General features: G+C 39.9%; 1 protein-coding gene across 3 annotated transcripts in view; it reads right to left on the bottom strand.

The window, feature by feature from the left end:
* The window catches only part of dym (dymeclin), a 58,347-nt gene that overhangs the window by 20,691 nt on the left and 14,139 nt on the right, over window positions 1-23,517 (bottom strand). For all 3 annotated transcript variants that reach the window (XM_040000695.1, XM_040000694.1, XM_040000696.1), the window contains 7 exons: window positions 22,230-22,369; window positions 14,157-14,342; window positions 12,923-13,101; window positions 11,893-12,018; window positions 11,663-11,776; window positions 10,363-10,457; window positions 7,209-7,308 (listed from right to left, as the gene is read on the bottom strand). In XM_040000695.1, coding sequence (XP_039856629.1) covers window positions 7,209-7,308; window positions 10,363-10,457; window positions 11,663-11,776; window positions 11,893-12,018; window positions 12,923-13,101; window positions 14,157-14,342; window positions 22,230-22,369 — 940 coding nt within the window. The remainder of the gene's footprint in view (window positions 1-7,208; window positions 7,309-10,362; window positions 10,458-11,662; window positions 11,777-11,892; window positions 12,019-12,922; window positions 13,102-14,156; window positions 14,343-22,229; window positions 22,370-23,517) is intronic.

Genomic DNA, 23,517 nt, shown 5'->3' with positions numbered 1-23,517 from the left:
GTCATGTGGGTCATGACGTGAGTGATAATGATAAAAAAAAAAAAAGATGACGCCAACTGCTGCAACAGCACTCTGGGAGATAGGTAGGCAGTGCTAATTGATCTGCTACGAGCTGTGCTCTGTTTTGCTGTGCCTCGATCGCACGACCACGATGCAGCAGGGCTGCCCTAATTACCATTTGGAAGCAGCAGATCATTAGGACCCCAGAGCACCTGCTGCCTGCAGGGGTGGCAGTCCTACTGCCTGAGAATAGCAGCTGAAAGAGGCAGTGATAGATGACAAAAGAGAAGAGAATGGCACATATATAGAGAGACGGGCTAACAGAATAATAATAAACTAATAACTGGGCCTAACGTTGTTGTTACTGGGCAGGTGAGGGGGTGAGGGAGGGGTAACTCCTGAAAGATCAGAGACCAAATTGTGGAGTCAGTGTGTAAGCTAACTCTCACCTCTCAGCAGGAAAGCACCTTAATGAGAGGAATGCAAGGAAACAGATTTATGAGACAGAGAAGAGAAGATAATGAGCTACTTATTGCGTGGCAGAGAGGTTAAGAGGTTACTTGTTATATGTGATTAGTTTATTCTATGTTCAATTTCACTAGAGGCTTAGCTACTCAGCCTGGAGCCTGAAGTTGAGTTCATTTGGAGCAGTTAAAGACCACCACTCTAAAAGATCTCATTTATCTTGGTCTCCTATAGGCAAACTCTTAATTGGAGTTCAGTTAAAAAAATATGCTGGTGTCCTACATTTATATTTCCTTAAACTATGACACAACCCAGCTCATGTGTTACTAAGATGATTTTAAGAAGTCCCTCCGAGTAACAGATTTGGAACTTAAAGGTTTGCATGAGGAAGTCCTCTCGAAAATGAGCAACATATATTTATTCTATCTTTCACAACTTTTCCATAACTTTACTGATAGTTTACTTAGGTGTTGTTAGATTGAAATAATCTGTTATAATCTGTTCTGGACTTATAGAAGAGTGTTCAGATCTTTGTTTGTATGTGTGACTTACACATATGGTGACAAACAACCTTGTGATGAACTGCTGAATTTTATTTCATTTTATTTTATAGTTTTCATTTATTTTTGCTGCCTGGTTTTAATTGAGTAATTTCTGTAACTGCGAGACACTTGCTGCTGCCCATCTTGGCCAGGTCTCTCTTGTAAAATAGGTTTTTAATCTCAATGGTGATCTTCCTGGTTAAATAAAAAAAAATAAAATTGCCTTTGCTTGTTTTAATCGAACTATAACACCTGTCTGAATAAAGCCTTATAAACAGCAGAATGCATTTCATAACATGGGGAGGTGGGGAGGTCTTTATCAGCAGGAAAAGCTGTAAAACCTATAAAAATACAGTTTAAAAAATATCAAAAAAGTTTTCCGTCACATTAGCCAAAGTGATTAAGTGGTCTGGATTGGAGTCGTCACTGAGCTGGGATTCTGAATTGAAAGTGAGAAACAATCATCTATGTTTAACCCGTCTCATCTGGTCAACTTTAAGCTCGAGTGTGCTGTGTGGTTTAAGGTTGCTAGGATGTGAAGAGGTCTCACTTTCTCAGTCTTCTCCCTGGTGCAACAATTTATAACGTGAGAGTCCTCTGTGACCTCATCATCTTATTACCAGTTTATAAATAATCCTTTGGGGTCAACCTTTGCTGATAGCAGCATGCCTGAACTAGTGTAATAAATGGTTCATGAATTGTCTTTTTTGTGTGCAACAATACTGTGCAAAAGTCTTGAACCACCCTTTCATTTCTTTATGTTTTGCTGGGAAAAAGAGAAATAAGTACAGTGATTTTTTTTCAAACATGTACACACACATGGAAATACAGTTTAAAAGGCAAAAACTGAGTTTGTGCAATTCTAACAAGCTTACAAGTCAGTATAAATAAGCTCCTATGACCGTCTTTAATCTTCAACACAGCCTGAACTCTTTTAGACAAGCTTTCTTCTAATTTGTAGACACTTCCTGTTTTACCTCCTCCACACATACTAAAGATGATTTGAAGCAAAAAGCTGAAATGTGGATGAATGATGCTGCAGATTTTCAGTTTTCAGAGCTGAACTATTGCTCATTAACACTTTAAAAATGATGACAGCCTGGCTACGCTAAATATAAAGAAATGAGGGGTGACGTTTGAACATTATTGTATATAAGCTTGTAACTTATATTGTGTGTTAATTCACTTTTAATATTAATGTTTATGAATACTAATTGACTAAAGTAACACCCTAAAATATGAAACTACACATTTTCATCCCTTTGTTTACATTCGGACTACAAATCTTTTTCCATCTACACGTGAACTATGTTTGAATCATCAAACAACCTACAACAAACTTAACGCAGTAGAACATCATAAACAAGCAAATAAAAAAAGAAAATGTGCAGTGAGGCCACTTCAAATAAACTAAACAATAACTGTCAGCACAAACATTAATGCTGCTTGACTGATTACAACTACTCACTCACATAAACATCGCAGACTGTATAATAGATCGCTTCAGAAGCACAATTTCTAGTTAACAGCTTGCATCACTGAATGATTCTGGACTTTGCACAAAAAAAAAAAATCATTTTGTAGCTTCCTAAGAAATCCGCACATTCCTGAAAGCCCTGATAATAAACAGAAGGCATAATGTTTATTATCTGTTGATATATCCCCGGGCTCTGCTTTCCTCTTAAACAAGAGGAATGGTGCTACAAAGCTAATGCATGTGTCTACTCCAGCTATTAAAAAGAGATCACAGAATGTGACTCAACCAGGACACATAAACACATAGACAGGGTGGTCCACCATGCTCCTGGCAGTGTCTGTGCGCATGTAAATGTGTGTGTGTGTGTGTGTGTGTGTGTGTGCGCGCTTGTAGTCTTTTCCCAGAAATGTACAACAGTAAACAGACTAAGAGGCAGAGAAGTAACATTACCATTACTGGCTGGGAGCATAAACAGTGACAAACAATGCAACACATACTTCCATCTTTTTATGTTTGTTTGCATGTACAACCACAAACTGCATGTCCTCGGCATATCTCAGTGGATGAGACAGGAAAATAAGAATAAAAATGCAGGCTCAGAGGTAACCATAGGATCCCACGAGAGATGCCCTTCTTGGTCTGGGAGCCTCTGGATGTTCCCCCCGGGGGTGGGGGTGGCGGCTCAAGGGCCCCAACCCCTCGCTCTGTCTTCCCTGATACTAACCAGACGCAGCCGCGCAAACACATTCAGGGACAGGGGGCATGTTCTGTGTGTGTATATACCAGAGAGAGAGAGACAGCAACCAAGAGGCAGACATCTACAGGGAGAAGGGGGGGTACAGAAGAGGAGACGAAGGGAAAGATGAGACATTAACACAGAAGCAGACTGCACCCAGCTTTAACTCTCAGCTTAGGGCAGTTTGACAACGTTTTCATATCCGCCTCTCGGTCTCTCCCTCGTAAAGAGAGCGATTATACGTCCAGGACGATCCCACATTAAACAAACATTAGTTCTCTCTCCACAGCCAGGCTCGGCCAAATTGCATTGTTTCCAGATGCCTGTCACAAAAACACGCTTACACCCACCCCAGGGCCCTCCCCTCCTCAGCTCTCTCCTCTCTTCTCCTCTCCTCTGTCTCTCCTTACAGCTACCTCAGCCTCCACACCTCCCCAAGTTAAGGCGAGGGTTTGTGAGTAACACCAGGGCAGGCTGCTTTCAATTACGCCGCCACATCCGCTACTACCGCAGGAGCAGATGAGAGCCGGCGATGGAGGAAACAAAGGAGCCGGCATAATGAGACAGCAGCCCTTCCTTCAGATGTCACATCTCTCAAAACCAATGACGGGCTTTAGCTGGCGTGTAAGGTCATGTTAAGTGGCCAGCCATGGAAAATTAGGAAGGAATTTCAACTTAACATTAAAACTATTAAAAGAAAAAATGGCTATACTTTATACTTGTTCATATACAATTTAAGGCCTCGGAGCAGCTTTGTGTCAGTTTCATATATTATTTTCTGCATAAACCAATGTGAAGCCTAAACCTGGGCATAATGAGTATCTTAGGGATGCTTAAGTGTTGCTCTGACAAAAATCAGCTACTTACAGCGACTACTTTCTGAGATTTTATTAACAAGTTGCTAACAAGCAGCAAACTGCTGCTCATCAGGTCTACATTTTAAACTCCCCATCTATGCCAACCTCAAATCAAAGAGAATTAACAATAAAAAAAAAAAAAAAGGTCTAGCAGTGCAGAGCCTAAAGGTATATTTACATTTCAGTGACCCCTCATTATTCTGTTTCTGCTCTATACAGCTGTACAACAGTGCTTTAAGCTAAATGCCACCTTCAGCATGTAAACAAGCTAAGCTGGCATGATGCAGACCATGTTAAACATTTTAGTTTAGCATACTAGCATTTACCGACGGGCACGAGAATAGACTGATGGGAATGTCCTTCCTTTTGCTTGGTAATAAAAGACCCAATAGCACACTCAATCAAACACTTTAAATCTTACTCACAAATGCCAACATTTTGGAGGGAAACGACAAGCCAAGGAGTCTGAAAATAAGAACATGGTAAGCCATACACTATTAGTTGGCATATGTTTGTAAAAAGACAGCCCATGGAGCTTCCGTCTGATAAGTAGACAATACTCAGTGTGGCACATATCCAAAGTTACATGGCAATAAGTGAAGAAATAAATAAACAGACGCTACTAAAGTTGCTTTAATTTCTGAAAACAAATTGTCAAACATCTGCTTTTCAATTTCACTTGTGCTACTTGAAAGTGAAAGAGAGATGTAAGACAACAGCAGGCTGGAAAGCCCTTCTTTCCAACAAATCTCCTCCACTGCTCAAAAACACCTATGACTAAGATATTCACCACTCAAAACAAGGGGAAGGCTAATTGTGTAGTTTTGTTCGAGCTTGTGCTCAAGACAAAATTTCACTCGACTTATGTCTCACCTCCGAGTGTGTATATATGTGTGTGTGTGTCCAAATATACAACATGTTCCCTTTCGTTACGGCACACTGTGTGGACACGGAGACGTGGATAGTAGACATGGGAACCAATGCCACAGCCAGTTAGTATAGTCTAAGCTCAAGGATAACGACAATATCAGAAAAGCTGACCAGTTCTGTCTTTAAAGTCTATGACCCAGACTATGTGTCAGACACTTCAAGGAAAACACTCATTCAAAATTCCCATGAAATAATCGAGCTGAAAATCTGCCACGTACCCTTGAGCAGTAAATTGAGTCTCTATCAAAAGAGTGCTGTTGTGTAGATGACCTTATTTTTTGACCTCGTACTCCCATGTATGAGCATGTCTTTGACTTTTTTGAATTTTTCGCTTCTATTATATTAACTTTAAGGCCATTTTCTCATATAACCGCTGTACTCACAATTTTTTTCTTTTTTTAAGAAAATGCAATCGTGGCAAACCGATCTCTTTATTTCTCCATTTGATTTTCAGTCATATAAAATGTCCACTTATGCATGTTTGTAAATAAAAAAAGAGCATTACAATAGACCCTGAAGGAAGGAGGCATCCAAACAAGGGTGGATAATTATGCTTTATACATGTGTGTTGCGTACTGTAGATGTCTGCTTGTAAAGGGGCCTCATCAGACAGTCACTACACGGTTGAAGAAGCACTCACATACACTCATGTTTCCCCAACACCTTAGGGTATTTATGGGGACCTTGTCCAAACTCGCACTAACAAACACACACACACACACACAAATGTGTTTGCATACGCATGCTTATCTAGGACCAAGCAAATCTAATGAGACAGCCAGACCGAAAGGCAGACAAACATACCCGAGGGCAGCGGCGTCTACGTGCAAATACAGACGACATATGTTTGTCAATAGCCAACAAAATGCTCTCGTCAGGTGTGACTGTCATATCAACATATTTAAAAAGACAAATTTGCTGTCAGTCAATACCGTATTTAATTTTTTTAAACTGTCTGTTTTGTTGTTTTTCTGTCAAAAGAATAATGTGCAAAATAACTAGCTAGCTAGTTACTGCCTTTCTTTTCGCTTTGTTCCACAGAAACTGTAAAGTTGCTTTTTGGTGCTGGATTATGCCAAATCATTCTTTATTTTTAACCAGCCGTGTCTACGTTGTTTTATAAATGTTCAACGCCTCAAAAACATCAGGTGGAATTAGACAAAAAAAGAAAAAGAAAAAAAGAAAACCAGGAACACAGAAATACATCAAATAAAACCAACTCAAGTGTAGAAGTAGCCAATGCTCTTGTTTGTATTCATTTAAAACTTAATTATCAAAACTCAAAGGCTACGATAATGCTCATTTTTCACCATTATTGAATGTTAGGATCAAACGGTCAGTGGAGTCATTTTGATGATTAATCGGACTGATCAGAACATAACAGTCCAACATTTGTTAACACTTATTTGCTTTCTTGCCAAGATTTAAATAAGAAAATGAGGACCACTCATCTCTGCAGGCTAAAACAGCCAGCGTACAGTTAGCTTAGGCAATAACCAAGAAAAAATTAACATATTATTATTGTGTTCCTTTAATGCTCGCAACAACCATAGAGTAAAAGAAATGCCATCCTTTGGTTTTATGGGCATCAGCAGTAATTTATGGATGTTTGGCACATCCATGCTAAGCCCTCAGTCTAAGGAGAATATTCACCACTGCAGTAAAAGCTCTCTGTCTGGTTCCTGGTTCCACGTTTCAATAAATTCAAGTTTTACTTTGAAGATGAACAGTCTCCATTTTGTGTCACACTTTTCACAGTTTCACTACCACTTAGCAAGCAGTCGCCAAGCGTTTGCAGACATGTTCTTTACTGCTGCAGCACTGCATAACTCTTTGCAACCAGTTTCACTTAGCAACTTCCAGCAGCATCCGCTCGCCAACCAGTTAAAGACTACACACAGTTACCTAGCAACCGGTGTTTGCCTATTTTCTAAATTTCTTTAAAAAATAGATAACTTACGTCCTTTGGAAAGACTTATTTATCATTGGCTTGAAAAAAACAAAATAAAAATCAGCTGTTTTTTTAAAACTAAAAGATGCAAATATGCTGCTTTAAACGCAAACCGATCAACTCAGCTAAACTGCCACGGATGCCCACATCTAATTACTATTCACAGTCCAAGCACAGACATAATTTGGCAAATATGATTAAACTTAGTGCAGACTGGGACCGACTGTTTGTGTTTGTAAGTTTTACTCACATAGTCTGGCAACGCTGCGCTCTCTCCTTGTCTGCCTCTCAGAGACTGTGTTGCCTGCTCCAAAACCTTGTTGTGCTTTTTGGAAAGCAAAGCAAACAAACTGCAGGGGAGACACAGAGACGGAAAAGGAATGAGTGTGCCTGTGACAGATGAATAACAAAACAACTCAAGTGGCATTTTATACTTAACAATGACCTTTCATTACCTCTGCTAAGAACAGAAACTTCTATTCAGAACAGTTTATTCATTTAAAAGCAGACCTGCTTGATTTGTAAATGAAGTCTTTTAAAATGAATGAATATTATTTCATTTGGAATGACACTATAATCAGGGAACTACCAGGAGATTCATTTAACCACAACTCATGTTTTCTTTTCTAAATGCGACACTTTATTTGTGTACATCTCTACATGGAAATGGTCGTCCCCTTTTAGCCTGACATGTCTGCCTCTTATTTTATGCGTTTGTCTAAACCGCTGCTGTTATGGGACCGCATGATAGCACGACACAGACAAACATCAGTCTGCTTGACTGCACCTGGGGCGTAGTAACAGTTTGGGTCAATGCATGCACAGACCCACAGAGAGTAACCATTACTGCTCTGCTCATGCAACAGTAAACTCATTCATAGCTGAAAAGAGACAATATTCTAAAATGCATTTTTTAAGAGGCATCCTGCTGATTATCAGTGTTATTAAAAGTATTAGTGACCTTATCTTGTAATTACAACTTTGTAATCTCCTCTGTGGGTGCTCAGGGGTGTTAAATCTTTAATTTGTGTGTTAATCAAGAAGATTTAAAAAAAAAAATCTGAATAAATTAAAATCAATGACATCAACAAGCTAAAGAGGCACAAACAGAGCTCTGATAAGCCCTTGGAGCTACATCTACCCACCTGTCAGCACAGCACAGCGCACACATGCACACTCACACTCTAAATCCCTTAGCACTCATTATCCGGGATAATTGGTGAAATAGAGCTATGTGAGCAGCTACACGGAGGTCTACTTATCATCTTCAGACCTAAAGTCAAAGCCTCTATTAGCCACAACTACTCAAGGACCTCTTGTACTATCTACGCTCGTTTCCCACCACATTTTAAACGAGAGACCACCGAGTGAGCTCCACCTGGGACGGTGCCCACAATAACACACTGTCACAAGCTGGCCTGTCTCATCAGTGACACAAAAGATTTCAACAGTACTGGCATGATCCCCAAATCAGTTATGAGGCCGAAGTAATGACAGACACACTAAAGACCTAAAGACGTCCTGTTCCCAGCACTGCAGAGGTTTCGTTATGGACACACACTGTGCTCGATTGTGATTAAACATTTGTATATATGACACAGCGTTCATTTTAAATACCCATCTGGAGGCTTGGATTCTTTTCTAAATCTAAAATTGAAATGTAGGAACGCTCATTTATAGTTTCACCATTTTATTTTAGGGCTTTATTAAAATCAGCTCATATGGTTTCAAAATAAATCTATTTATGACCCTACAGTAAACACAGTAAACATTTTCCTCATACCTTTATGGTCTCAGTCACTTGTTTATTTCATACAACAAGATGCTCATTTGGTATACAGTGGTCCCTCGTTCATTGCGGTAGTTACGTTCCAAAAATAACCCGCGATAGGTGAAATCCACAAAGTAGCCAACTTTATTTTTTACAGTTATTATAGATGTTTTATGGCTGTAAAATCCCTCACTACACACTTTATACACTTTTCTCCGACAGGCTCGAACACACTTTTCCACACGTTTAAACCTTCATAGAAAAATAAGTCCAGAATCATAGAATGAAACCAAAGGCACCCGCGGTTGCCTTTGACGGTGCAAAATGTTTTCAGCTAGCAATGGAAGATTTATGTAAATTTGACAAGCTGAACGCATTCTGTACTGTACAGAAGACTCGGCACGAGATTGACTGACAATGGTCTACAGCCAACCAGAAGGCAGAACACAATGCGCTGTAAAATTCTGTTACATTCTGGCACACACCTTGTTGCATAACAATCCACAAACCTTTCACACCAGAGATAAAAGTAAAACCTTTCCCCCAAATTTAAAATATGAATAAAATGAGCGTGGATCGCTTTTAAAATGACAACAAATTTAGCTGTACTGGTTTATTTAGACACAATTCCAGCTTCTTATATGTGAATATTAAATCTCATGTATACATTTTTTTAATAAACGAAACAATGAATTGATTAATATTATAAAACAACTGGCAGATTGAAGATGATCATTACCTGCAGCATTACAGTGACCTAAATTGCATTTGTTGAGTCTGCCGACACACGAGCAGGGATAGAGGAACAATTTGGCAGAAAGGAAATATTGATGGAGAGCAGGGAAAACGTTAAATTAGTAAGGAAAGATGTGTAGGGGTTGTGGTTAGGGCAAATCAACCCACTGCCGCCTTAAAATAAACAGCACCAGCCGCGATTCTCTCAGAGAGTCAATTATGGAGCAGAGTTCAGTGCTGCCACTCTGACATTAGGAAATTCCTGGCAGGAAATTCCCTTTATCTAGCAGCCAGCCAGTTTAGCCCAGCCCGAGCCATCACAGTCATCACCATTATCATTATCATCAGACATGGAGTCGGTTCTTCTACATCACTTCTGGACAGACACGTAGAAATACAGAGAAAACACCACAGTCACAGATATGGATAGAGACACAGGCAGGGAGATAAGACGATCCTTGAGTGTGCGTGAGTCTGTGCACGTCTTAAGGGAAGGAAACATTCCCTTCCTGTTGTCTGCAGTTAATAGACAAGAATGACTTGATATCTGTATCTGTGTGTGTGGTTTGGACCCCGTCCTCTTCTTCTGTCTCCACATGGGCCAAACACTTTCCCCTTAATTTCCCCCTTCTTACATAACGATGTCATTTGCACAATCTTACCACTCACTAAATAATCAATTTTTTTTAGCCTCTTTTGCTGCAACTACTGTCAAGTTACTATAATGACAAATATTATGTGCTGCCTCAACATGAATCAGCAAAAAAAACTACTGAGTGTTGTGCGAACGTGCTTTTTTCCTGCTTTTTAACCATCTCATACAGGTATTCTACAGACATCTCATCATCTGTCATGCCCCATTTGCTTTATTATTTGTACACCTTAGTTAATTGCTTACCTTATGATCCGCTGGGCAGCGTACTGGTGGAGACATCGAAACTGTGCTGACATGTTGGCGAGTGCAGCGAGACAGTTGGTGTGCAGGTATTTATCCTGGAGAAGACGCACACACAAGCAAGCAGACAATACTGGCATAAAGATCAAACTGAAAATTGCTTTAAACTCAAACACTCCAATCATGCCAAATGCCATGTGTGTTAAAATACATAATAAGTACTGTGAAAAAGTCTAAACCCACCCCGACTGCTTCATGTTTTGCCAGGAAAATGCGAAATAAGTGCAGCGATTTACTGCAATATGTGCAAGAATACATGGAAAAACATTATATAAAACATTTGTATTAGCTTGTAAGTCAATATTTGTTATTCTTATTAACCTTATCCTGAACCCCCTCAGGCAAGTTTTCTTGTAATTTCGTTAACTAGTCTTCATTTATAGCTCTTCAGGCTTCTTGAAGGTTTGTCCTTCAGCTTTGGCTTTTTCACAGCCAAAGCTGTTCTTTGGATGTTAGCTACTTTTTGGTATGTCAGGCATGATTTTACTGAATTGGCAGCATGTTTCAGTAAATGTATCTATAATATCTGTCTTATAAAGTCTTATTAGAGCAAAATATATTTCACAATATTAACAAATGATTAAACTTCTTATAGAAAACGACTGCCTGTTTGTTTGTTTGTTTTTTAATTTAATATGAAGCAGCATTTGGGATGATATACCAATACTAGAAAACTATTGCCCACTACATCATCTGAGCTGGGAATGCACTGAACATCAGGTCTGTGTTAGGACTGAATTTGCAATGACAGACAGTAAGAAAGAATGATGCAATACATATTTCAGTAAACCACAGCCTAATTTCGGGTAAAGACATTATGATCTCTGATTCCTTGAATCTCCCCCAGCACTGGGGAATTAGATGAAAAGTTAGTGTAAGGTCAGCTATTAAAACTGCACCAAATAATCATTTCAGGGACTGAGAATAATGTGCTAAGCTCTGAATGCACTACTGTGTGAAATGTGACATCAAGAGAAAGGGAAAGTACATTTAGACTGAGAAACATTTTGCATGACAATTTTCACAAAGGGAAACAATCTGAAATACAAAGTACACGGTATAACACCTCATTAATGTCACATCCTTGTGCTCTTTCTCTCATTTGTTTCGATGAACAGGGGTCTCATTTAAAAAAAAAAATCAATTGAATTTTTTTTTTTCAAAAAAGTCTTTTGCACAGGACTGTAACATATGCCTCTTTCACAAATGTACAAACGTCTTCATCGCCGTGTGTTAATTTTACCCTTGTCCGGGTCATGTTGAACTGGATGGTGCGAATCACCACCAGGATGAGCAAACTGCCGAGAGAAATCTCTGTTAGCGATCTCTCTGTGTACCATGCGACGTTCTTTAATATCTGTGAGATGGAGAGGGACAGAAGTTAGACGAACCAGGTGAAAAACGTCAGGAATCATTGACTATTACCACCAAGAGAGACGGTTAACAGCTGAGACGTGAAGTGCGTCTACCTACCACCTCATGGATGGAGCGGTTGAAAGCATCGTCCTCTGTCAGGATGAGGAGAATGATAAGGGCCATGTAGACGTGATGAGAATTTCTTTCCTCTACGTGGTAAAGGATCTCGAGTATGGGCAACACCTGAGACAAACAGCGGGAAAAGAAAAGGAGTCAAACATGTAGTCGGGGTTGACATCTGCAAGGCTTCTGACTTTGTGTGGATTTCTCATGCCATGGCTGTATAAGAAGGACATGTTCAAGACTACGGCGGCACTAAGTCATTTTACTTTTGAGCTGGCCAACAGATGAGGTGTGAGCCACAGCTCTGAAAAACAACTCTAGTGACACTTCTTATTCTTCATGGATCATCTAACCAGAGACAAACCACACATACAAAACTGGGCAAACATGCAAACAGTCTTGGAAAAGAAGCCATTAAACAGCTCAAAATTACCATAAAACATAATGTATACACATTCCAAAAAGGGGTTATTCACATTATTCTATTTAACCCAATTTACTAATAGTGACAGAGGCGAACAAGTTAGCAGTTAGCAATAAACATACGCAGTAGCACTGTTAGCTCATTACACTGTCACGCAGCATTGCTTCATTGTTGAGCAAAGAGCCTAGCCTCAATAGTAGCCTCCCTACTTCTGAACGAGAGTTTCAAAATGTGACTGAAGATTAAATTTATGAGGATTTCCAAACAAGTCTTGGAAACAACCTCATAGAGTTCTTCTGTTGTGGTTTGTTCCTCGTCTTAGCTAACAAGGCAAAAAAAAAAAAAAAAAGTTATACTACTCCATGTTAAATCATTTGTAAATTGATCTGAGATGCCAAAGAAGAGATGCCACGCAGAAAATCAACAGCAGTCCCCGCACTAATCTCGCCTGTTCACCGAGCCACGGCATCGGTCCTGAATGACGAAACTTCACGGCCGTACTGAGTGTGTGTGTGGAAGGACTGCATGATGTGTTTTACTAAGCAAGTGTGTTATTTGTTTCCAAAATGTCAGATTCAGATTCACTTCAATCCGACCCACCAGATTGTCCATGTCAGTTCTCGACAGCACGTACGTCCTCATGTTGGTATTCTGGTGAAGCAGGGTGTACAGCAGTAACGTGGCCTGGTCGGAGCGCTGCTGCTCACACAGAGCAGTGTACAGACTGTTGAAATTGATCTGGAAAGTGTGAGGTTGCTCTACAGGCAGCGATGATGTGTCTGCATGGACAATGGTAAATATTATCAGGATTAGTATTCACTGCCTTCTTTCACATATCTCAAACAAACAACTGTCCCAAATATGTTTTGGAACATCATAAACATTATGTGACAGCGCAGAAAAAGAGGCAGACCGAAAACAGTAAAAACCAAAATTCTGTTTGTAAGTATGTACAGTTATATATTTATATAAAAACTATTAAGAGGAGGCGGTTAGTCTGTGATATTACTTTCACTCTGACCTAAGTGTACAGCTCTTGTACTGAAGTTTGTGTCCCAGTGGCAGGTGGGTAACACATTGGACTTAACACTTTGCGAGCAAAGTTGTAAATTGTCAGCAATTTACAACAACTAACCTGCGTTAGTAATAAAATTTTTAATGAAATAAGGAAATGCATCCCTTTAGAGTGAAGGTTTAAGATTTTTAAGGATTTGAAGTGGGCCGTAGCACTCTTGACTTTGGGAATGTAAGCAATACAGAGAAAAGCATTTAGGAAAAAAACAAAACAACCAAAATAATGCACTCCAATATCACTCTATTCTGATTCAGTTTACATATTGAAAAAGAGCAGTGGGAAGAAAAGCACACCTTTTTAATGCCACCCCTTCACCGTAAGTAACCAGTTAATATTTATCCAGCTTTTGTACTGATATGAATCTCAATAACAACATGACAATAACACAGAACATATACAGCTACTACGTAAAATACACATTTTTATCTTGTTATCTTGTTTTTTACAACTCCATAAATCCATCTTTAGCTCGGAGGGATAACTCCATGGAGACTGTGGCTGATGTTTCTTAGAAACCTAATGGAGGTCTTAAATCAGAAGTTTAATCATTTACGAACGCACTACAACTGACGGAGTATCTATGTGCGTCACTGCTAAACCACGATAATTCAAAGAACAGACACAGTTTGACTTCTTCAAATCAGAGATTCGTAGAAAATAAAAAGATAAATAATGAAATTGTTTTTTTCTTGATATGTTCGTCTAATCTGATTTTCGCATGCCGTGTTACACACGCCTTGTTTATCTAGTACATATTACCTTGTGTGTTTCTGAAACAAGTAATAGCCTGGCGGTAGGGGTTGGGCCATTCAGGCCCATCTGTCAGATTGGCTAATACCAGCAGTAACAGAAGACTCTGATTGGACAAAGGTAAAGGGTCATGTTCCTGGTCTATCCCAGCTCTGCTGCCAGCTCCACCCAATGTGAAGACACTCCACAGACCGCCTGCAAAGAGCAAGACACAATCTTTTTCACCAAGGGTTTTTTCTCTTTTATTAAGTTTTATTTAAAACTGTAAGAAAAGAAATGTGGAATTTAGAGACACAATTAGAGGTACAAGAAAGCTTATGTACAGATAGACAGATAAATACGTTGTTTTTGCTCATAATGCATAAAAAACAATAAAAAAAAAACCAAAACAGACACACAAAAAAACAACTAACCATACTGTCATATGAGAAAGCATGGATATACTTCCTATAAATGGCAACAAAGAGTATCTGGATTAGTTGTAACTCGCCGAGTGGTTTTATATATTAAATATGAATTTCTATAAATTGAAGCTGGTTCATAAAAAAAAGAAAAAAGGCAAAAAAAAGGCAAACACAAGTGAAGTGAGCTCAGAGTAAAGGTCAAGCATCTTTAGCTTGAACACAGAAGATGACTGAACTCATCACAACAGCATAAAAAAGTATTTTCTTTCATACACAGTTGAGTTAATAAAGACCTGCAGTACATTAGACAACATAGAATAACTGCAAAAAATGGTGTGAAACAATGGAAAAGGTTGCTTCAGACAAGAGAGAGGTCGATGAAAAGATACAACTCAATTCACGGAACATCTGAAGTAGGATCAAAGAGTACTCGCACAGAGGGGATGAGACACGGCAGAAGCACTCACAAGCTTACAGAAAACCAAGCTTAAACGTACAAAAGAACATGCTCAGGGAGTTGCATTCACACCAGTCTATAGCATAAACTCTATGTGGAGAAAGCTAGGGGAAGATCTGCAACAGAGAGTTTAAACGGCCCTCCAAGAGCACTGAACCAAATCCCACAGAGCGCCCTCGATTAGCCCCGAAAAAAGAGACATTAGCTGGTCGACGCTTTGTATAGATGAACAAACGCTTTGCTGAATGACAGAAACTAGTCAATCCAAGCCCCAGATGCTTCGTTATCTTTTTAAGTTGATGTGGAAGTTTATTGGCAAACATTACTGGTGTTTTGGTAAGATTATCTGCTTTTGGTGTCTGTCACCTGAACATTGAGCTGCTTTGCATACTATATTGCCATTCAGTATGTGTCTGCTGTTCAGTGATGATCAGATTAGAGTACAGCGGGTTCCTACAGCTTCCTGTGGAGTCTAAAAGAAAACGTGTGTGTACCACGACTTGTATTTGAAATGAAAGTCACTGTGAAACTACGTAAACATGAGAATTTCATTCAGACTTTCATTGTAAGAACATGAATCATATTTGAGGATCGACTGGACTGAAAACTTTAGTCCTCTGTCTCTACAGAAAATTGAAGTAAGATTCAGTTGGAAGAGCAGTTAGCTTGTACATGGAAAGCTTATCAAAGAAATCATTTGACAATTGAGTCCTTTTCAGCCTTAAAAACTGATTTACACTTCAGTGGGGAAAAAAGAAAAGTATTCACAGCCAGACTGATGTAATCAAGGCCAAATAGGCACAATGGAGTCACGCACAATGGTTTGCAGCACCTGAAATTTGAAACAACACAGACGGCGCCAAAGCACAAACGGAAAGTGGAACTACTGGGTTAGGGTTTTTTTTTGTCCCCCCCTCTTTCTTGTTGGGTGATGAGAGAGAGATGAGAGAATTTCTTGTAGCGCAAGCAAAGTGCTGGTGTTTTCAAGCATCAAGAGAAAGCTCAAGAAACATGAACAGCAAGGTACACAGATGACAGTCTCTGGCTCCTCCACGTCTAGCCAAACAGAATGCGTGAACCAAGTGTTAGAGTGTAGTTGTGAGCTCAAGTGAGCTCAAGAACAAGCCAAGCAGATCTGTTGCCATCTAGAGCCGAAGGCTGGAAGAGCGTAACAAACGTCTGGCTGAAGTTACACATGGAGCCATGTTAATTAGCTGCCCTGAGCCCTGATATGACGCCTGTTTAAGCCGGCATCCCATCATATTATAAAAAAAATAACTGAAGAAAATTAAAGAGGCATTCTCATGTATCCTGTTTGCACTGATGGGAAACAAAAGCGTCCAAGACAAAAAGAACGTTTCTGACTGAAGAAGCCTGAAACTAATTTGTCTTAAATGACTTTGCATTCTGAAAAAGGAGCTTTTCAAACACGTTTCCCCCCCTTATTTTTCTCCTTATGTTTACATGTTGGTTCACTAATGACTAGCCAAGAGCTACTCCAACGTTTGTGTTTAGGAATGTGAACCCAATTCCATAGAGGAAGGGACGAAGCTTGTTTATATGTGGGTGAAAGAACATCAGCAAAGTGCTTTGACAACAACAAGAAAAAAAAAAAATAACCCCGAGAGATGAATTACATAATTTGCACTGATCAGTCTGTCTCTCCCTTACACACATACACAAACACGCACACACACGCACATGATAAGCTTTCATTTCTGCTGGTCAGAAAGAGACGCGAGTGTGAGAGAAAACAAGATCAAGCGAGAGAAGGCCAAGCTGTGACGGAGCCCCGTACATCTCTTCACTGGCACCACAGTGACTAGCCCAGCAGTTTCAGAGAGACCAGTCTGGCAGCCACATTTCCTGCACTCTATCTGACGCACGCACACACACACACAGCTCTATTTTACCTTAGTGGGTGCTGTTTGTTAGCCATCTGGCCTGGTTCCCTCTGCCTGTCTGCCTGCCCACCACATAAACCCAATAATGCTACCCTGCTTAGGCTGCTCAGGACCTGGCCAGCTGCCCAGTGGAAAAAGAGGAGGAGGAGGAGGACACCAGGAGGAGGAAGGGGAAAGTGAGGAAAAGAGAAGGTCACACACTCTCTCACAGAGGCTGCTACGCTGAAATGAGAATCTGGGCTTTAGGACTTGGGGGGTGCTGAAAGGTGCTACATGCAAACCATGCCCCCAGAAAACCTTACTTTACTTGCAGGATGAGCATGTTACCAAAACAACCTCTTCATTATCTGCACTTCTCCTCACAATGTGCACCCACAGTCTATAGAAACTCAAAGCCAGACCACACTGCAAGTTTCTGCAACAGAACATGCGGTGCTGTTGCTTTACTTGGCCTTAGTCTTGCATAATGACTACTGCCATCAGACACGCGAATACTGGCGCACAGAGTATTTAAATCGAAACATTAGGTGGGCTGAAAACCCTATAAGTCCAGATCACCTAGATGAATTGATATTGACCTCGACTCACTTTATTTCTTCTGATGCAGTTCATAATGCAGGTTGTAGTAATGGAGTGAACATAGTTATCTTTAAAAATTTCAGTCCTAATTAAGCTGGCTTGTACTCCTTAACATCTGACGACTGTCATTTTTCAGCTGCAGTAATTCCAGCAATAGAAGCAGGCTTAAAAAACAAAAAAAACATACAAGAGTTCAAATCTCTATGAAACGAGTTAAATTTTTGCTTTTCTAATTCAGGAGCAACGTGAACATGTAAACACCTCAGTGGAGACACTAGAGAAGGGAGCTGGAGTTGGAAAGGATTCCACATAGTTACGGCTAAAAACACAGCGCAGACAGACACTGGTCAACAGAGACAGACACAGTGTGCTACTTACTTATTTACTTGCATAACAGTGAATGAAATATGACTTCAGGGCTTTAGCCCAGTGTTTTGGCCAAGCACGCAGATACACTGATACAAACACATGCACGCACACACACATGCGCGCATGTGGATATGTCAAACCTCTGATGATTATCTTAAAAAAATGCATGTGGGGAAACATGTTGTGCAGACGATAAATAAACACACTTCTTCACAAAAAATATGCTCAAAGCGCATTTATCCAAATGCAATCCAAAACCATGGTAACATAAACATATCCGACATATGAGAACATTCCACAGATTTTGTAACCGTCATAATGATAATACAAAGTTCTGCCACAACAAATCCTCCACTCCTAATAGCAAAATGAGAGCAGTCTCCAGTCCAAGCTAGAAATGTATCATTTTCTGTTAAGTGCGCTATGCCAATAATGTCACATACACGTACACATAGCGTGTCTGTGTGGCTGCTGCTAACTCAATATTAATCATGTAGACTGCAGATAACAAACTGCAGAATCAGAAAGCTGTTTGTGTCATTACATATTTAACAAAAACAAAGCCAAAATTGCAGAAGAAGGAATGTGGAAATAGAAGTACACTCCATGATTCAGTAGCTTGTAGAGGCACCTTTAGCAACAATAACTTGTATGATAAAGTGTATGACTTTATCAGTCTCGTACATGAATGTGGGGGGTTTCGAGACACTCTTCTTTACAGTGCTACTTCAGTTCAGTTGAGGTCTGCGGGCATTCATTTTTGCACAGCTATCTTAAGATCTCACCACAGCACTTCAATCAGGTTGAAGTCTGGACTTTCACTGGGCCACTGAAACATGTTTACTGTTTTCTTTTTCAGCCATTCTGCTGTAGCTTTGCTGCTGTGCTATATTGTTGCATGACCCAATTTGGGCCAAGCTTCAAAGATAGCTTCACATTTGAATCTAGAATAGTTTGGTACGCAGAGGAGTTTATGGTTGACTCAATGCCTGCAAGGTACAAAACAAGCCCAAATCATCACGCCCCCACCACCGTGCCTTACAGTTGGTGTGAGGTGTTTGTGTTGATATGCTGGATGTTTGACCAAACATGGTGCTGTGCATTATAGCCAAACATTTCCACTTTTGATTTGTCTGTCCAGGGGAATTTGTTACAGAAGTCTTGTGGTTTGTTCAGATGCAACTTTGCAAACCTAAGCTCTGCTGATATGACTGTTCTTATGACAGTCCTGAAGTCTTCTTCTAGTTGGACTGTTATGAACTTGCTAAGTCCTGAAGAGTCTGAGATGTAGTTCTTTTTTTTTTTTTAATTTAAAAAAAAAAAATATTTCTCTGCCCTTGCACAGTCTGACCTCAGGGTACATTTGCTGGGACATCCACTCTTAGGAAGTTTGGCAACTGTCTTAACAGTTTTCCACTTGTGAAAAATCCACTTATTCTGAAATAGTTTTATAACCCTTCCCTGATTGAAGGGCAATAACAATTGCTTCTCTTAGATCATTGCTGAATTCATTCCTCCTTGGTCCAGACCAGCAAGCGGATAGATCTCTTCCTTTTATAGAGGTGGTCACACTTGCAGATGATCAGTTAAACAAGTGCCTTTGATTATCAGCACCTGGTGGCTAATTACCAATTGAATTCCTATGGAAGCAGAGGGAGGGGAGTGAAGAGGAGGGGAGGAAAAGCTCCTGAGTTGCCAGTCTGGGCGATAATCCCCCCTGCAGACGCTTGCTCAGACTGAGACAGCAGAGTGTGTGACAGACATCCTACCCCTTAGACATTAAAATGCCAAAGAAACTCAAGAACTGCTTTGCTTTGCCAATGGTCAGTGTCTGGTTCTTGGAAAAAAATCTGTCCACGATTCAAGTGTTTAGGCATGGCAAGTATAAAAAACAAAACAGGTAGTGTCATAACTAGTCCAGACCAAACTGTGTGTGTGTTTAGGGGTTACATCTCTAAATGAACTTCTCACACATCCTTTCCTTTCTTTAAGAAATAAAACAACTGTGAATTTAACTAATATTTGTTGAGCTATTAGAAATATTGCCTTCCACTTCAAAAATGTTTCTCCACATTTGTAGTGCTAGCTATTTGCTGAAATACCATTACCACAATTTACACACATCTGCGCCAAAAACGCCATTTTGGATCGTTCGAAGTCACTTTAACCCCCTGAGTAGGATAAAGAATCTCTTCCTTTACAGTAACCCTCAGTGATGGATACATCAATAAGATTGTGTTATTGTTTCCTTTATTAGGTTCCAACTGGTTTATTGTTGGAAACGCACTCATTCACAGGAAACAATAACTCTCCTCAAATGTCTTAAACCTAAAGTAATGAGCACGTTTCAAAAATGCAAGGAGTAGAAAGTACAGATGTAACAAATAAAAGTAAAATGTGGTCAGAAAACTAAATGCTCCAGTAAAGCGCAGATAGACGAAGATTCTACTCAAGTACAGGAACAAACCATGCGTATCCTTCTCGCCCGTGAAATCTTTCTGTGACATCCTTTGGTACACGGCCACATTAATACAGATGAATAATACCGCTCTTTGCCTCAGCTGTATTTTGTCCTCTGTGCTACTTAGTTCAGCAGACTGAGATGATAAAATGAAATCGGCTCAACATAAATGCCATCATTCAACTCAGAGCACTATTTTGCATAAATATAGCTTTGCATGGCTCAACAGTTGTAGTCTAGTTTAATATCATCAGTTATTTTCGACTGATGACTTTATATAATCGTTTTCGCAAGCTGAGCAATCCCAACCACGAGGGGCAAACTGCCCTTCAGTTGTGAAACTGGTCTAATTCTCCTAACTAGCCAAACGTTTGCTAGTATAACGAAGTTCAAGAAAGTCATCTGATAGTTACTGTTTTCAGAATAACACCCACTTGTATATTCTGTCAGTGCCAAATGCCTCCATGCATACGAGACAGAGAGACAGAGAAAGAAAACAAGTGTTGTTTCTGAGCTCTGAGCATAAGAGGGCTTGTGTCTTTGTTGGTCTGCGTGTGTGTGTATAAGGGAGGCGGCTGCAGACAGACAGGCTCTAGAGGATTACAGAACAGGACAGGGCACCATAACTCATCGAGCTGATCACTGGCCACAGACAGACAGGCTGGCTTGAATGGTGATGGCTCACTGATAGGAATCTGCCACCAACAACCGACAAAGACCGTTTATCCGTGGGGGAAACCCGGCCCTGTTCTCACACTGAAACAGGCACACACAGTGCACATTACCAGCTAAAAATGCACACAACAAAAATCCGCTCATTTTTTTTGCCATTCATTTCAGCAGCGTTGCTCTCACTTTTATTTCTCAGATGCGTCGGGTCAGTTTATATTTTATAAAATCCCCCACACCCCAACATAACTGTAATGTATAAATCTTACGGCGTGTGGATGTGTTAATCCAACAGTTTGATTTTGATGTGTTGCTAGTGGCAACATCACTAGAACAAAAGACAAAAATGGGTGAGGAACACAAGGAGTCGTTATGGAGACAGAAAAGTAGGCACCCAGTTAAATTCACACAGGAAAACCCCAACCAGCCAGTGAATTCAATTTGGCATGTTATTGAGAAATTATTATATTTGAATTTTTTTGCAGTGTGTGTATGTGTGAGAAACAATATGAGACGGGGAAAAATATGAGTCTTTGGATGTGACTAGACACATCGCTGCTTCATTTTAGGCAACAATTTGGAAGGAAAAAACAGGTGACTGCATCTGAAAAGCTCACCACAGTCCCCTAATGCAATAATACAGTAATCTAAGGGCGTTTTCACACCTGCAGTGTGTCCGTTTAAATCAAAGTAATTAGTTTTCCCCTCTTGGTGGGGTTCATTTGTGTAGGTGTGAACACAGTAGAGCTAAAAAACCTCTCATAGCCTCGTATCCTTTGTATTCTCAGTGTGGGAAGGTACCATAGATGTGCAAAGGTCTGTGCAGGCTAGCAACTAGCCGTGAACTGAACATAAATTCTCTGAGTTCTCCAATAGTCCAGAACACAGCACCCCACCACAGATACATGCGGCCAGTGAGCAGACTGAACATTGTCACGTAGTTTTCAGTGACACATTTTGATTCATCTGAAAACAAATCAGACCACGGGGAAAAGCTACAAGTAAACAAACTAAAGGTGTGAAAATGACCAAAGTTCCAAAGTTTTACAGAAATGTACAAAGTAAACTGTTCAAATATTCACACTTTGACTACGAATTAAAAATAAAGATATATCAATAAAAACATAAACACACAAAAAGTGGGATCTGCCTTCTTATCTGGGTAGCAATCTGATTAGTAAATACAATAATAATTAAGCTTTCCCTTTTTTTATCGTGTGTTGATGAGTGTGCTCGTACTTGCCACCCCTGACGCCAGGCCATAAAGCAAGCCGCCCTCAGCTTTTGGTTCGAAAATGTGGGTTGAAGGAGGAGGACACTTCTCTTGCCTTATGAAGTTGTAGAGCAGGGTCTTCACCAGTCGACTGGTTAAACACATGCTGTGGAAAAGGGATGATAACGGTTTTAAAAAGACAAAACTGGACATTCGGACTCAATGTGAGACATAAATGCACATTTATACCTCAGCGCATATGAAAAGTCAAAGGAAATTGGGCTTGTTATTTTATTTGACTTTATCCTCCCTTTTTTCTTGCATCACAAAAAGTATGGAGTAGTAGCTGCATTCGTACTGGGTTCATCATTTGTCTCTATATTCACTGCTTAGATTAGGCCTTAAAAGTAAAGCACACATGAAGAATAAAGCCCTACAGTTGTGGTCTTAGCTTTATTTCAATTCTTTAAAATTAGATCATGTGTGAATAATTGAAGGGCTGAACAATAAAGGTTTTGAATAATATAAGGAGGCACGGAGACAATCACTCTCATCTTTAGCACTTTAGTTTTCTTTATTAGATATATAATAAGTGAAGCCTTCCGCAAAAGTTCTGAGAATAAAAGCACTGGGGTTATTTGGTCATGTTTAAAAGTGCTCCTTACCTGCTAAAGACAAGAAATGCTAATTTTAGAAACAGAATAGGAACAGATTGCGAGGATTTTCTCCAGAGAGAGAGGAAAAAAAATCAGCTCTTTTGCAAAGTCAGCCTTAGCACCTTCCTAGTCGCTGATCACGCCATATTCTTCACAGTGCAGCAGAAAGCAAAACGCACATATGTGCATGCAGGTGCGTGTCTACAGCCGCGTCCAACAACCCGCTCTCCATTTACACGTGTCTATGTTGGGCATCAATCTTAGTCAGTTTTCCCTTCTTTACACGTAAGCTGTAATTTCTTGTAGATCTAATATCACTGTTTGTGCTTTACTTTCTGGAAACACTAAATCTTATTAGATGGCCTTCAAAGCTGTTTTGTCACTTGAAAACCTTTCATCACTTCAATCCACTGAGCCAAAGTGCTCACTTTGGTTGTGTTAGTCTAAACTGCAACTACTGGACTCAAACAAAATGCATCAAAATACAGCAGTTATCTAAATTTAATAACATTCAAGAAAACCATTTCCATGTACAGGCTTGCATTAACATTTATTATAATAAACAGGCTAATGTTTCGCTCTCACACTGCTGTGGCTGTGATTGGCTAAATTAGTTTTGTTTTCTTCTTTTGGTATCAGTTAAATGGGACAAGGACAA

Source organism: Simochromis diagramma, unplaced genomic scaffold, assembly GCF_900408965.1.
Source record: "Simochromis diagramma unplaced genomic scaffold, fSimDia1.1 OVJJ01000596.1, whole genome shotgun sequence".
Classification (NCBI taxonomy): Eukaryota; Metazoa; Chordata; class Actinopteri; order Cichliformes; family Cichlidae; genus Simochromis; species Simochromis diagramma.
Note: the sequence above shows the minus strand (reverse complement) of the source record. Positions and strands in the feature narration are given on the sequence as shown.